Source organism: Siphateles boraxobius, unplaced genomic scaffold (assembly GCF_051911475.1).
Source record: "Siphateles boraxobius isolate OS27281-9 unplaced genomic scaffold, OSU_SipBor_1 66, whole genome shotgun sequence".
NCBI classification, from domain to species: Eukaryota; Metazoa; Chordata; class Actinopteri; order Cypriniformes; family Leuciscidae; genus Siphateles; species Siphateles boraxobius.
This window is the reverse complement of record NW_027509193.1, coordinates 18393160-18409704: the sequence shown is the minus strand read 5'-3', so window position 1 is coordinate 18409704 and position 16545 is coordinate 18393160. Positions and strand designations below refer to the sequence as shown.

The window sequence follows — 16545 nt, the reverse complement described above, 5'->3', positions numbered from 1 at the left end:
TTGAAGAAAAATGAACTTACAAGTTATTAGTTAGTACTGAAATTATAAAGCTAACAAAGGGAGAAACAAATGAAAGTGGCAAAAGCACATACCAATTACGAAAACTTAAACCACAATGAAAATAAAAGCTAATTCAAAATCTTAATAAATTATGTTGTATATAAATAAGCCAAAATATGATATAATATAAAATATAGCATTAAAAATATTAACTCATACTCCTATTGTTTTAAACCTGTTATTGTTCTCCACTGTCTAATACCAGGAAAGTTCTGATACTTTCTTGTTTATGTGAAGCTGCTTTGAAACAATTTCTATTATAAAGTGCTATGAAAAATAAAGGTGACTTGACAATGACGTGTCCAATTTCGATAATTTATTGGTGTTGTGACTTTTTAGCTCAGAGATTCAGTACAAACGAAAGGAGTCGCAATGTGTCTCCCAGCGCCGCGCTGCCCACAGAATGCTCTCCCCAGACTGTCTTCTGGGCCGCCCAGGCCCTGCTTCAGCCTTCTCCTCTCCTGTAGCCAAAAATATTGCAATATGGCTCTTTGCATGGTCATTTATGAGTCACTTGCATACTGCAGAACACAAACATCATCTACTTCTGTAGAAATGAGTTTCGCTAAAAGCCCCTTTGTGTGAATATGCAGACTAAAGTATACCTGTGATAATATTATGCCTGTGCCAGGAGACAGGTTGTCCGCTTGATTCATTTGTTTGACATCTGCTGGAAGTGGAGCAGTGCACTGTTTGATATGTGGTCTGGTACAGTGTGGCCTCAGTGGGGTTGGTGACCTCCTTCATCACGAAACCATCACGGTTCTGTGCCCTGTTCTGTACCCCCACACTGTGTAGGACATGATGCTGCACACATACACGACACAGCACCTTTTATAATAATTAGGTACATTGCACGGTTGAACGATGTGTTTTAAGCAGATTCTTGAACCTTTTTACATACTCTAGGTTCAATATTGCCATCTACTCTCAAGATGTTCACTACAAGTAGACAAATACACTCTGTCTGAATAAACACTTTAGACTTACTGGTACGATGTCCTTGGGGCCATGTAGATCTCTGGAGTGTGTCTGTGCTTGTGTCACACCACGCGTGTTTCTAAGGTCACTTCTATTATGCTGAGAGGGATCACGTGAATCTCGGTGGAGAAAGACCAGTTCTTGACCGTCGCGTCCTCTCCCTGAAAAACTCTTTAAGAAACAGAACTGGAACTATATCTGTCACCAACATTCATTTAGATTAAATTTTCAGGAGGCTTTATAAAAAAAAGTCGATTTTCTGTCATCCGTCTCCAACTAAGCCACATTTATCTCTGCGGACATGTATGAATAAAATTCACTTCACGAGTTTACACATAGCATAGGCCTGCATGTAATTTGGATAGAGTGGAGAGTGTGCGTGTAATTGGCATGCTGTTCGAGGACTCTGAGCTCGGAATCTGGCTCAAATGCAGAGTACCGCCATTTAAAACACGAGCCGTTTCTCAATGTCAACGATGCTTCCTTGGCAGGATTGATCCTTCCAAGTCATTTCCTTCAGAGGCTAGACGAGGCTCCTCTTTAGCATTCGGAGAACACGTAAATGGAACATTCTAGCAAGTGCACAGCCTCACTGTCTCTCACAGCCTCGCTTCATACCTGTCATGGCACTGTCCTGAATAAGGTGTATGATCTTAACTGGTAACCAACAAGTACAATAATAATTTAAAAAAACAATAATAATAATTCAATTATATGCGCTCATAATGTGCTCTTACCTCTGCGTGTGTTGTAGAATAAATACATTTAGTCTGATCGCCAAGAGTCAGTGTGCTTTGATGCATTGGCCGCTTGCACATTACGTACGGTGAGTTTGGAGGACTCTCTTTGATTGAACTCATCTGATGATTTTCAAAGACACCACTGCAGTTGAAGTTCTCCTCTTCAGTGATGACAAGACTTAATACAAATCTGAAAATGATATTTGCTCCTTTCGGCTTATTTCCGCCTCTACTTTGATTCTCATATAGATCGTTTGTTGTTGATTATTGGTCACAACGGGCGCTAATAGCAACGTCCAAACAAAATATTTTTTTTATCTGAAACTGCAAGTGTGAAAACGCATTTATGTGAGTACTTTTCCAAATATTAAAAAAGGAAGTAAAACACCAGGGGGGAAATAATAATAATACAAATAAATAACATTCTTAAAATTCTATTATCTAAAATAGAGGAGGATCACCATTGGGTCTTTGTGGCGGTAGAGAACCGCGGCTAAAATTTCGGTAACCGGGTCATTCTTCATTTGTGGTGGCAAGTGGTGTCCCTCTACTTTACAACAGTTGAAATGAACTTTAAATACCAATAAATTATAAAATGTTTTCATTTTTGTATTCTGTAGGATAAACACAATTTGTGCACTATTAATAAATAATTTTTAGTTTTAAAATACATATTTAATTGAGTTTGAGAGATTGCATTTATAACAAAATATGTATGTTCCCACCCTATCTCAGAGAGATATCATGGAATTTAATTACAACAATATAACATTTTTAACAAAAAAAAAAGGTTATATTATAAATATAGTTTTTATTTAACATGTACAATTTTATTAAATTGTTTTAAAAAATACATATTTTGCAATATTCACGAAAAAAGTAGTGTTCCCCAAATTCATGTCTGTGGTGTTACATCAATGGATGTCGCCCCTTTAAGAAAAGGGGGAAATCTGTTTGGACTACTTCCTGTGTGTAAAGGTCATTGCAGGTGCTGGTTGATCTGAGGGGTGCATGGTGAGTACATTCTTTCTTATTCATTTTCTTAAAGTTAGCTAAATTCCTGACAATTTCATGTGTCGCACTTTGTTAGTGTCTGTGGTGTTATGTTGATAACTTGCAGATTTTACATATTTTAATAAAAAATTTGATAAATGCATACTTATTAATATTTCTAGAATGTCCTCTGATCCTGAAATCATCATGATGGCAGCCTCCATTTTAGAAAAGTCTGGATTTAGGCTAATTTGTCTGTGGTGTTACTGTCTGTGGTGTTACTGTCTTTCCTGGTAACACCACAGACTCTATAGTAACTCCACAGACAATATACCAATAATGTTGTATTTTTAATACAACACACAGGACATCCGTAATCATATAATTACTTGTAATCCTACTCATGATTAATTTCATTATTTTGCTCAATAAATTTTTAATTGTTAAACCTTTTATGCAATATGTCTGTGGTGTTATATTACGTCTGTGGTGTTACTTCAAAACGTATCCGACATTTCTTTCCTTCAGAGCCATTTAATCTTATAATTTAATGTTTTTAGACTGTAAAATGGTTTTAATATTTTAGAAGAAAGACTATAAATGTAGCACAGACCATTTTTCCTGCCTTTTTTATGTATATACAATTTAAAAAAAAAAAAAAAACTTTTCTTTGGCAAAAATAGGGGAAGATGAACAATTAAACATTTATTTCAAAAAATTATATTTAAATTATCAATGAAACTGAGTCCTTAAAGTAATTTATTTATTTATTAATTATTACCTAAAGTTGCATATGCCTGTTTATTTAGAATTAATCAAAATGTTACTTAAAATATTGGTAACACCATAGACATAAGTGGTTGTTTCACTAGTGTTTGATTCAAATTATTTAAAAATCTAAATGTTATTAAGCTTCAATTTTAATTGACATAGAATATTAAACTAATTTTAAATGCATAGCAATACATTTTATTAAAAGAAAACAAACAAGCATTTTTACAATTTCTGCCTCTCATTTGCCACCCCAATTGAAGAATGACCCAACCCCTAATGTTGTGTTGTCGGATTGACCTGCTGTATTTCTGTCTGCAGCTGCACATCAGAGGAATATATTTTCAAGGAAATAAAATAGAGGAGGCTAGAAATCACCAGAGTGAAATTGGGTAACATTAAATCCATTCTGTGTGAAGGGAGGCACGTTTCCAGTAACCTTTAATGTTATGTTGTTGGATTTGGTGACCAAATTATGAGATCTATCAGATCCAAATTATTTCTAAAATAACAGAGGAGAGAGGTTTAGACATCACCAAGTAAATTTATGCAGAATTACAAACAATATGTCCCTAAAAATATATTAGAAAATTTGGATAAAAACTTATTATTAAGATGGTTAATTTCTTAAAGTAACCTGTTTTACAACACCGCTTACTCGACATGGTTTTTCTCATCTGACTCTCCCGCCTCACTCATGATAACTCTGATACTTGTACCTATCCCATTCTACATCAAATCAGAAAAGATCAAATGCTTTTCTATGATTATTTCCTACCCACACATTTTGCGGTGTTCCATCCCTATTTTATCTGAGCATAAGTATATATAATGCACAATCAGGACACAAACATTAGTGGCCAATTAGTTAAATTCTACAAATTTAGAATAAAATAATATATTTAAAAAAATAAAAGACCCCATGATCAAAGTTGACTGAATTTGCCCCCATACTGAAACAATTCCAGAATAGCCCAACTGGCCATATTTCCTTGTATTCAATCGCAGTACAAGTCATTGAGCTCATCGGACACTTTTTTGATTTCAGCAGAACATGAATTGGTTGTGCTTTGAGAACACTGCTTTTCTCTGTGATAGTTAGGCCTTAGTAGACCTTTAGCTGAGGTGAAACTGCTTCCGCATTGAAGTGTACGGCTTCTCTCCAGTGTGAATAAATGTATATAAGATTATCATTACATCTGAATATTTTTCCACACTGAGAACGAAAGAAACGTTTATCTTCTTTGTGACTTAATATGTGCCTCTTAAAAGTTCCTTTGTGTGGGTGGGAATCTCTTTGAGGGCAGGTGAAAGGTCTCTCTCCAGGATGAGTTCTCATGTGAACATTTAGGTTTCCTTTTCGCGCAAATGTCTTTCCACATTGAGGACATGTGTGAGGGTTCTTTTCTTCAGTGTGAATTATCATATGTTCATTAAGTCATCTTTTACGTGTGTAACTCTTTCCACACTGAGGGCAGGTAAAAAAGTGAAAAGTTTTTCGTGTGTTTTCAGGATTCCTGATTGCGTGAAACCTTTTCCACAATAATAGCGATTCTCCAGTGAGGATTTTTTTGTGTTTTATCAGATAGTAAGCTCTACTTAAGACTTTCCCACACTCACAGCACACATGAGTTTTTACACTCCCATGTTTTTCTGGTGCCTTTTAAAATATTTGATCCATGTGTAAGGAGGACCGTCTCCAGAGTGACAGAGTGACTATTTTATGTTCAGTGAGGTTGCTTTTATGTGTGGAAGCTTTTCCATAATTATTTCCACTTGTGTAAGGCCCTTTAACTTCTGCTTTTTTGGGTGCTGCTTTGTAAGCAATGGTTTTCAGTTTGGGAGCAACCCAGTGATTTTTCTCTATTCATGGCATTATTAGCTTTCTGATGACGATGTTTCTCCTCAACTTCATCCAGATCTCGACTTTCCTTTGTCTTCCATCAGGCCTAAAATGACAACATTACAATGATGAAAATCATTTGGGCTATCTAAAAAAAGTAAAAGGAAATAAAACCGAAGCCCAGAAGAGATTATGATGATTTGGATACATTTTGAAGTCATTTTCTTTCTGTATCTGTTTTTTCTTCTTCTAATAACAACAGACGCTGAATCTGGTGAGCTAACTGAAGCTTCGAATATTACAAAAAAATCAATAAAGAAAAACTAACAATGGACCCTGCTTATTTCTAATGTTTTTACAGGGTTCTAGATCCCACATTACCTCATTCTCCTTTTTGACGAAAATCATCTTTACAGTAACATCACACAGGCACACATAGGCTACAGCTCCCCTCCAGTTACAAGACACTTTTCTTTTCTTTCGTTTAACAGCGGCACGCAAACTTAAATAGTGCGTTAGCCACATACTGTTACATGGACCAGACACGCTATACATTTCATTCTATTGTTTTTATTCCAGAACATTAAGCTTTTACAAACACAATGAGTAATTAAAATATACATATGTGTGACATGCCAAGAGTATGAGTAATCATACTTTGTACATACATTACATTGATTTATATTTAGCTTCGTAAAAAAAGAAACACCAAAAGAACAAAAAAATAAAGTTGTCAGGGGAATAAAATGAAAGTATAAAAAGAAAGTCACATTAAAATTGTGTTTGTTTAGGTTTTTGGTCTCTTACATGCTTTAGAATCTCACTATAATGCATAGTATATTCATAGTATATTCTTTTCAATACAGTTGGGTCTTTTAATTTGATTGGTTGAATCACCACAATGGATGATATACAGTATACTTTTGACCAGGAATAAAATTCATTTAAAAAAATAAAAATAAACGACTTTTAGCATTGTGTAGCATTTTCCTGTTCTAATCGCCGGACCATCGAAAATAGGGCTTTTCACAAGTAAGTCTTAACATTACTGTACTATTGGTTGTATTTTGTCAATAGAATATTACCAGATAATCGAGAAGGAGCAAGGATATTTGCTATTACTGTAGCCTACTGAAATCGTTGCGAAATGCTGTTTAACTTACTGCATCAGCCGGTGTTCACCCGGCATGTGTAATGTTCCAATAAAGCAACTTAGTTTCTCAAAGTCTAAGCTTTATTAACATCAAGCTTTTCTTACTGTAACTTACATGCAAACACAATGTGACTAACGTTACTCTCCAGATAAATGTCGACTAGCGTTTTTCTTTGGATGTCTGCAACTTGACCCTTAGCAAAAACTCGATCGCCACCTAATGGACTAAAACATATTACCTATAACAACGATATAAACTGTTTTATATCACATCACCCTTCCCTATGAGTTACTTAACAAATGTAACATTGAACTGTGAAATTACAATAGTCAGAAAACAACATTTGTTTACATTTTTTTTTCTCTCTCAAAGTCTTTCTTTATCTTGCAAAGTCCTTGAATCTCTTAGGAGTAGTGACAATTCGTCCAGACCTTGTTTGCACTCTTTTTGGTGAACTAACCATGGTGTGGCTAGAATCAGACTCAGGCAGATCAGTTCCTGGTTGTTCATACTGCACTGTACTGTCTGGGACGTTATCCGGCTCAGTTACAAGTTGATTTTGACCACGAACTTCATTTTTTCTCTGAGTTTGTTGAACTGAAATAGATGCTGGTTCAGTGTCACTGACTGTAGGCATCAGGTGTCGTCGATTTCGTCGAAGTACTCCAGTTTCAGATTGGATGAGGTAAGACCGTGGTGATTCACACTTTCTGAGAATAGTCCCGGATCTTATCCAACCTCTTTCAGCATCCAGCTTGACTGCAACAGAAGTTCCAGGTGGAATCTCTGGTAATGTTCTAACACCGTTTCTTTTGTTGTAATACTTCCTGTAGGTCCTCTTTGCATTTTTATCAGCCTTTCTTACTTGACGCAGATCAGGCCATTCAGGTCGCAGGTGAGACTCCAATGTGGGAACTGTAGTTCTTATTTGTCTTCCCATCATCAGCTGTGCTGGACTTACGCCTGTAGCTTGAATGGGTGTGGCTCTGTAGCTCATCAAAGCTGTGAATGGGTCAGACTGTTTCAGGATCCTTTTAGCTGTTTGCACAGCCCTTTCAGCTTCTCCATTTGACTGGGCATAATAAGGGCTCGAAGTAATGTGCTGAAAATCATAGTCTCTAGCGAAGTCTTTGAAAGCACTTCCACTAAACTGTGGGCCGTTGTCAGTAAAGAGAACATTGGGACAGCCCCATCGTGCAAACATGTTCTTTAGGCACGCACGTGTTGTTTCACCTGACAAGTTTTGAAGGTGAGCAATGTCAATATATCTTGAAAAATAGTCCACGACTACCAAGTAATTTTGCTTATTCACCTTGCAGATATCAGCACCGATTCTCTCCCATGGACGGTCTGGCAGTGGAGTGGTTAAAAGTGGCTCCTTCCTTTGGGTAGGTTTTGATTCCAGACAGTCCTTGCAGCTGTTAACTAGCTGCTGTATTTCCTGACTTAAGCCTGGCCACCACACACTACATCTGGCTCTCTCTCTACATTTCACAATGCCTTGGTGACCGCTGTGCAATCTTTGCAGTATGTCAGACCTCATATTTTGGAGAATTATGATCCTGTCATCATAAAGCAGTAGATCCTGGAAAATTGACAAATGATGGCGTGCACTGTAGTATGATTTTAAGGCTTGAGGGACATTAGCTGCATACCTGGGCCAGCCATCAGTCACATACTGCCTCACCTTTTGTAGCTCAAAATCCATCTCTGTCTCTCTTTTCACAGATTCCAGCTTTGTGGGAGAAATTGGCCATGCACCACTGACAGCATTCTCATAGGCTTCCACTTCTTGAACTAATTCAGAGACCACTGATGAAATGGTTGGCTGAGGGTGTCGTGAAAGCGTATCAGCGACCACCAGTTGTTTGCCAGGTACATATTGTGCGACAGGATTGTAACGCATCATCCGCAGCAACAACCTTTGACATCTCAGTGGAACGGAATCAAGATCCTTTGCGTTGATCAGTGGAATCAGTGGCTTATGGTCGGTTTGCAGGATAAAACTTTCCAATCCATACAGAAATCGTGAGAATTTTTCACAGGACCACACGGCCGCCAGACACTCTTTTTCGATCTGGGCGTACCGTTTTTCAGCATCGGTCAGCACCCTGGAACAGTAAGCCACTGGTTTCAGCTGTCCATCATGGTCCTGCAGCAAAACGCCTCCAAGACCGTAGCTGCTCGCATCTGCGCTGACGACTGTGGGCTTTGTAACATCATAGAATGCTAGCACAGGAGCTTTAGTGATTAGGTGTTTCACGTTTTCAAAGGCCTCTTCTTGTACAGCACCCCAGTACCATACTACATCACGTTTCAACAGCTCGTTGAGAGGTCGAATAACCTCTGAGAGATGAGGAACATACCTGCCCAGGTAATGAATCATTCCTAGCATTCTCCGTAGGTCTGAGACGTTCTTTGGCGTTTCAAGGTGAGTGATAGCTTCGATTTTTGCTGTGTCTGGGCGAATGCCCTCTTTGTCTATGACATGTCCCAGGTATCTGAGTTGACTCTGACGTAACAAGCACTTTTCCGTGTTCAGCGTGAGACCAGCCCGGTCAATGGCTTCCAGAGCCTTCTGCAGTCGCTGCTCGTGTTCCTCTGGAGTGTTGCTAAATACTAAAATATCGTCCATGAAGACTGCAACTCCTTCAAGGTCTTTGAGGATTACCGACATTTCCCGTTGGAAGATTTCGGGTGCGCTGGTGATACCGAACGGTAGCCTGCGGAAAAAATATCTACCAAAAGGAGTAATGAACGTTGTCAGTTTAGCACAGTCCATATCCAGTGGAAACTGCCAGAAGCCACTAGCTGCATCAAGAAGTGAGAAAACTTCGGCGTGTGCTAGCCTAGGAAGGATGTCGTCAATTGTTGGCAGCACAAATTTCTCTCTTTTTACAGCTTTATTTAGTTGTTTTAGATCCACACAAATCCTTATTTGCCCTGTCTTTTTTGGAACGGCCACCATAGGGGCGCACCACTCAGTAGGCTCAGTGATCTCCTCAACAACACCACATTGTACCATTCTCTCTAGCTCCGCCTTGACTTTTGGAAGCAAGGGCACGGACACCCGTCTTGCAGTGTGCACACTGTATGGTACAGCATCCTCTTTCAGGCAGATTTTAATGGGTTTTGTCTTCACTAATCCCAGTTCAGAAAAATAAATCGGTCGGAGCTCTTCTAGCCTCTTAACTATACCCATTTCACTTGCTGCATCACGACTAAGGAGATTGTTTACATGAGGACCAGTTACCACAAATGCTTCAAAAATATACTGCTCATCTTTAAAGGTAGTCTTAGCTCTGAACTGACCTTTGCATTGCAATATTCCCCCTGGGCTCTCAAGTTTCACATTGACTTTGTGAAGTTTTGGTTTATACTTCAAAACTGAGAAGGTTTTCTCGGAAATGACACTTATGTCAGCGCCTGTATCAATTTTAAAGTCTATGTCGGTACCCTGAATTGGGAGTGTGACAATCCAAGCTCCACTTTTGTCATCAATGTGAGTTAACTCACCCAGGAAATGCGTTACATTGCTGCCCTCTTGTGGTCTGCTGACATCATGGATTTCCCGGGTTCTACAAACTGCAGCGAAATGACCCTTTTTCCTGCATTTGCGACACTCAGCACTTTTTGCTGGACAAATTTCACCTTTTCCATGATTTCTGCCACATCTTTTACATCTCCAGTCATAAACATGCTCATTTTGGTTTCGTTTTAAGCCACGGTGCTGTCTGCCTCTTTCACTTTGGTGGAATTTCCTCCTCGCGCCGGCGACCTCGCTGATTTGAGCACTGACGCTGGCAGCCTGTTCATTAACGTGTCCACGGACCTGTTCAGACTGCCTCACGAGCTCTACGGCATTTCTGAGTGTCAATTCGGGTATTAATTGTAGCTTTTCTGACAGCTTTCGGTCCTGAATCCCGATCACGAGCCTGTCGCGAATATTTTCATCTTTAGCAGCACCAAAGTCACACGTGTTTGCTAGCTCGTGGAGGCTACGAATGTACTCTTCGGCCATTTCACCTGGCTTTTGAGCCCTCGTGTGGAATCGTGCGCGCTCGTGAATAACATTAACTTTGGGTACAAAGTAGTCATCGAGCTTCCCGATCACAGTTTCATAGTCCTCTCGTTCTTCCTCCCCAAACGTAAATGTCTGATACACTTGTTCAGCTTCTTTTCCCAGTGAATAAAGCAGTGTACAGACCTGTACGTCCGCCTCTTCCTTATCAAGTTTAGTGGCGGTCCTGTAGCGGCGAAATCTCTGACGCCATTCTGGCCATCGTTCGGGGTGACCAAAATCAAAACTGTCCGGGGGCTGAAACTTTGCCATGGTGCTAACAGCGCTCCACTTCTGACACCATGTAATGTTCCAATAAAGCAACTTAGTTTCTCAAAGTCTAAGCTTTATTAACATCAAGCTTTTCTTACTGTAACTTACATGCAAACACAATGTGACTAACGTTACTCTCCAGATAAATGTCGACTAGCGTTTTTCTTTGGATGTCTGCAACTTGACCCTTAGCAAAAACTCGATCGCCACCTAATGGACTAAAACATATTACCTATAACAACGATATAAACTGTTTTATATCACAGCATGGAGAGGTGGGGTAACGTTAACTGTTAAAGTAATAATTACAAGAGCTTCTAGGTTATCATATAAGCATTCAACTGCCCTGTTGTATAGGTTATTTGTGTTTGCGCACAAGATATCAGGAAGCAATGTAATACACGCATGACAGCGATGCGCAAATTGAGTTAGCCCTCCAACTTCTAGTGTTATTGATAACCTATATCTTATCACAAGCGATTTGGCTATTGATATTACAGAAGTCCTGTGGTAAAATTACATTATTAACTTACTCCATCTACCCTTGTAAAGTTAATCCGAATAGGGCTTTAGTCTCGACATTTTCCCCTCCCACATCCACATACAATAAAAAAGGTATAGGCTTAATGTTGTCCGAAATTAATTTTTAAAAATTTCTGATGCAAACACGTTGAAAATCTTCTTCTCAATTTTTATTACAGGTGGCTGCGTTCTGTGTGTGTGTGTGTGTGTGTGTGTGAGAGAGAGAGAGAGAGAGAGAGAGAGAGAGTCAGAGTCAGAGTCAGAGTGTCTGATGATTAATTTAATGCGCTGACAGCTCATTTCACCTGCCATTCAGATTACACTGAGCGGAGCGGGTGACCGATTTAAGATGGCGGCTCCAATTCTCGTCCGTGCCAATAGGCAGTAGCGGTCGATAGGGCGTCTACCTATATGATGTCTATGGTCTTTACTGCCCTATTGTGACGTATATCCCAAGGGGGTAATCCATCAGCCGGAAGTTGAAGCTGCCTCCGGGGGGCGATATTTTTTTTCACAGGATGATAGGGGAAGACTCATGAATATTCATTAGGGAACTCATGTCTGATTGGTCTGATGACCTAACCCCGCCCCTAAACCTACCCGTCACTGGGGGTCTGATGACCTACCCCTAACCCCGCCCCTAAACCTACCAGTCACTGGGGTTAAGACCAATCAGGCATGAGTTCCCTAATGAATATTCATGAGTCGCCTCCGGGGGGCGATATTTTTTTTCACAGGATGGTAGGGGAAGACTCATGAATATTCATTAGGGAACTCATCCCTGATTGGTCTTAACCCCAGTGACTGGTAGGTTTAGGGGCGGGGTTAGGGGTAGGTGATCAGACCCCCAGTGACGGGTAGGTTTAGGGGCGGGGTTAGGGGGTAGGTCATCAGACCAATCAGGCATGAGTTCCCTAATGAATATTCATGAGTCTTCCCCTACCATCCTGTGAAAAAAAATATCGCCTCCGGGGGCCGCCATTGTAGCTGGCTATCACCTGCTGTTAGCATCCCATTGACTCCCATTCATTTTGGCGTCACTTTGACAGCGAATAACTTTACATCTGAGGTGTCCAAAGACTCCATTTGTCCATTATTTATTTCTAAAGAAACACGACAATGTATAAAAGGCTACATTACTTTGTATCTTACGTTATGGCCCCGTAGAAGCCATTCATGTAAAAATAGGCTAAAAATTGCGTCATAACCACGCGACTTTATGTCGCACAATAGAGACATTACCGTATAGACAGGAGGAGAAGCTCGCACAGTCTCGCAGGCAGTCTTTTACTGTCTAAAGTCAGCCCATGGCATAGATAGAGTCCATAAAAGCAACGCGACAAAATATTTAAACAACGTTTTTGAGGAATTGGAAATAATTCGATATGTGGCAAGTGAATACATATGAAGTAACATTTATCCACGAACTTTAAATTATTTATCTACTACTACACCTACGGGGGATGGGGAAATTAATTATCAGGAAATTATACAGGCAATGGAAGAAGAAAAAATACATCTCAATGTCTATCGCGGTTAACGTTGTTCCTTTATTTTTTTACACATCTACGCTTGAAGATGAATGTGATCCCGTTCGGAAGCCATATGTACAAAATGCCTACATAACGTGAAATAAAGAAAAACGGTTTTGTTCAAGTGTTTGTGACCGTGATTTATTAGCCAAAACTACATGATTTTACACCTAGCTCACAATTCTTTATATATTGGAATATTATATGGTCATGTAATATTGAATGGATACGAAAATGACTCGAGGGGACATTATTATATGGTTCCTGGGCTCATACTAAGAAGTATTTTTTGGATGGGTTATTATTCTGTTTGATGTAGAAGGAAACGAAAAAGAAGGGAAAAAATTATTTTCATATGTGCCTATATTTGAATCATTTTTAATAATTTTGGAAGATTGTGCTGTAGCCTACATGCATTTATTTATCTGTTATGTTTGATTGTATTATGTGTGTGTGTGTGTGTGTGTACTAGCCAAATATTTAAATCTAATGGATATATACATAAACATGTTCAAAATAAACTAAACTAACTAACTAAAATTACTAGAACTGCAGATAGGCTACTCAAACGATTACAATCCTAAAGTAGGCTATTTTAAAGTCGATTTTAGCCACTTCTTTTATCATGTCATATTGTACTTATATAGCGTAATATGTTATATTAAATTAATTATTATAACCACGTCCATGGGGCTGCTTTGACAGGGTCAACCACACACACCCACACTACTCTTAAAATGTTACTGTTATTAAACTGCACATATCTGTCTATATTGTTCATACTGCATACCCATGTGTTCTGCTCATAATGCTACTGTTAATACACTTCAAATATCCTTGGCACAGCTACTAGAAGATTTACAACTGTCAGTCAGGTTGCTCACGTGACATCTACGTCATCAAGCTCAGTTTGAGCCTGCGCAGAACGCTTGGTTATCAGGAAGTGAGTGCCCATGTTTGGCTTCAACTCTCTCCGTTGAAATCAACGGGGTCGCTGTGTCCATTTCTTTTACTGTCTATGGTATATCCCAGTGAAACGGCTTCTCGAGCAGGAAAAAATGTAGGACGGGTCTTGATTTTGTCCACCCGGAATTGATTGGATCTTTGTGGTTTGCTATTGGTCGATCTCATGTGACTGACAGGTTGATCCCGCCCTCACGCCAGTAAACACATAATCAGAGAAACTGCACGATAAGTTATTTTGATTAAAGAAATAAATAATTTATAATAAATACTGCAACATACCATAAAATAACAATAATTGTCCATTTTGATTTCATGGTGACTACATTTTCTTTGATAAACGACTTTTGAATGCACAAACATTCTGCTTCCATTTACATTTGACTGAATGACAGATTATTCCCCACTTAAGGTTCTAGACGCAGTAGATCTTTTGGCAGAAAACTCAATCTTTGGCCAATTCTGACACTTTTTTGATTTCAGCTGAACATGAATTGGTTGTGCTTTGAGAACACTGCTTTTCTCTGTGACAGTTTAGACCTTAAGCTGAGGTGAAACTGCTTCCGCATTGAGCGCAAGTGTACGGCTTCTCTCCAGTGTGCAGTCGTACATGTTCTCTCAGGTTTGCTTTCTTACTGAAAGTCTTTCCACAATATGAGCACGTGTACGGTCGCTCTCCCGTATGGACTTTTTGGTGTTTCGTCAAATAATCGCCTCTAGTAAAGGCTCTCCCGCACTCTGAGCACACATTGGTTTTCACACTCTCGTGTATTTTCTGGTGCGCTTTGAAATACGCATGCCATAAAAAGCCTTTCCCACAAACAGAACAGACATACGGTTTCTCGTTTTGATGAATTTTCAGGTGTCTCTTTAGGTATGACTTCAAAACAAAACTTTTATTGCAGTATTCACAGGTAAACTCCCTTTCTTCAGAGTGAGAGTGGCGCATGTGAATTTTCAGACAGCTTGCCCATGCAAAACCCTTTCCACACTGATGGCATTTGTAAGGCTTCTCTTCTGTGTGAATTCTCATGTGATACGTAACGTCTCGTTTGCTCATGAAGCGCTTTCCACACTGAGGGCAGGTAAAAGGTCTCTCTCCGGTGTGGATTTTTGTGTGTTCCTTAAGGTGTCCGTTATTTACGAAACTCTTTCCGCACTGAAGACATGTGTAAAGACTCTCTCCAGTGTGGATTTTTATGTGGCCATTAAGGCTCCTTTTATAACTGAAACTCTTTCCACACTGAGTGCAGGTGAAGGGCTTGCCTCCGTTGTGATTCAGTAAGTGACTCTTAAAGTGTTCGTTACGCTTGTAACTCTTCCCACACTGAGGACAGACGAAAGGCTTCTCCTCATTGTGAATTAGTATGTGATCATTGAGGTTTCTTCTGCGTGAGAATCTCCTTCCACACTGAGGGCATGAGAATGGCTTCTCTCCAGTGTGAGTTATCATGTGATCGTTGAGGTGGCCTCTATGGGCACAGCGCTTTCCACACAGAGAGCAGGTTGAGGCTTTTTGTCTGTTTTTTGTGAGATTTTTTTTTCTGTTTGGGAGCAACTCAATGATTTTTCTCCAGAGAGGAAATCAAGAGCTTTTTGATGCAGATGCTTCTCGTCCACTTTATTCAGATCTTCCTCTTTAAGTTTCATCTGGTCTGAAATGACAGCACGGGACAAATGGAAATAAGAAAATATAAAAGTGAACAAAATCATTTGGTTGTCATTTATTTGCTTCATCTATTTATTTGTTTGTCTAAGTGGCTGTTAAGATTTTTAAAACGACACTGAATCTGATTAACTGTCTATAGCAAGTTTTGTCAACATTTATTTAAAAACAATCAAGAATAGACACAAACCTCCTTGTTGATCATGTTGTATTACGCAGGTTTCAGGATCAAACGTATCCTTTCTCTCCTCTTTAATAAACATCATCTTTAAAGTTGCATATCACCTCGAGATATTTCGTCTTGTTTGGAAACGTCGTTGCGTCTGAGATGACGGTAATATTACAAGTTTTATTGTATTTAATATTCATTTGTGTCATTCTACTATGGAGACGTCTGAATGTAAAATATGTGTTTAAAGTTTGTAGTCAAGGACATAACCTGTCATTTACTGGGTTGCGTTGTTGTGATTGTCTTCTTGGTTGTTAAGCATCTTTTGGCGCATTACTGCCACTAACAGGACCGGAGTGTATAGACATGAGAGGACAACAAACTATTCTGCAGCTTCATTTTCTTCTATTATTTATTTATTTAGCCTACTCGTAAGAAAGTCTGTTCTACTGACTTGTTATTTAAACAATGCAATATTTAAACAATACTTTAACTATGTAAATCATATTTAAACAATACAGGCAGCCTTTTCATAAATTCATAAATGTATGAAATTCATAGTCAAAAGTTTCACGTGTAATTCGGTAGGCTATTGTTATTGTACACATTATACATAGGCTATATATTATTAAAGGCAATCATAAAGAGTATCAATCAGTAACACTTTACAATAAGGTTTCGTTAGTTAATATCAGCTAACTACTTCAGTTAACATGAATGAACAATACTTCTAAAGAATTTATTAGGCTAGCCTGTTAATTTGAACTTTACTAAAATGTAATTAAAATCAAAGGATGTATTTTTTTAACATTAGTTAA

At 38.9% G+C, this 16545-nt stretch overlaps 2 protein-coding genes across 3 annotated transcripts; both read right to left on the bottom strand.

The window, feature by feature from the left end:
* Positions 1–386: 386 nt before the first annotated feature.
* On the bottom strand, positions 387–2254 carry LOC143721832 (uncharacterized). Its single transcript, XM_077212677.1, has 4 exons — positions 1779–2254; positions 1051–1212; positions 666–867; positions 387–521 (listed from the first exon to the last, which is right to left on the bottom strand). Exons 1-4 carry the CDS (start codon positions 1899–1901, stop codon positions 409–411), a joined length of 600 nt encoding a protein of 199 aa, XP_077068792.1. The 5' UTR covers positions 1902–2254; the 3' UTR covers positions 387–408.
* Positions 2255–5329: 3075 nt separating this feature from the next.
* LOC143721847 (uncharacterized) lies at positions 5330–16043 on the bottom strand. 2 transcript variants are annotated; one of them, XM_077212701.1, is made up of 2 exons: positions 14805–15490; positions 5330–5494 (listed from the first exon to the last, which is right to left on the bottom strand). In XM_077212701.1, exons 1-2 carry the CDS (start codon positions 15343–15345, stop codon positions 5457–5459), a joined length of 579 nt encoding a protein of 192 aa, XP_077068816.1. In that variant the 5' UTR covers positions 15346–15490; the 3' UTR covers positions 5330–5456. The 2 variants fall into 2 exon arrangements, with proteins under 2 accessions (XP_077068816.1, XP_077068815.1); XM_077212700.1 differs by lacking the exon at positions 5330–5494 and adding an exon at positions 15749–16043 and having other exon boundaries at positions 12468–15547.
* Between the last annotated feature and the right edge of the window lie 502 nt (positions 16044–16545).

Bases quoted from the DNA above. Each gene is read 5' to 3' on its own strand.
- LOC143721832 (XM_077212677.1), bottom strand. From the start codon at position 1,901: ATGAGTTCAATCAAAGAGAGTCCTCCAAACTCACCGTACGTAATGTGC. The intron at 1,213-1,778 runs GTAAGAGCACAT...TGTTTCTTAAAG, and splicing joins ATTCTACAACACACGCAGAG to AGTTTTTCAGGGAGAGGACG. The intron at 522-665 runs GTATACTTTAGT...TTTTGGCTACAG, and splicing joins CAGGCATAATATTATCACAG to GAGAGGAGAAGGCTGAAGCA.
- LOC143721847 (XM_077212700.1), bottom strand. From the start codon at position 15,345: ATGATAACTCACACTGGAGAGAAGCCATTCTCATGCCCTCAGTGTGGA.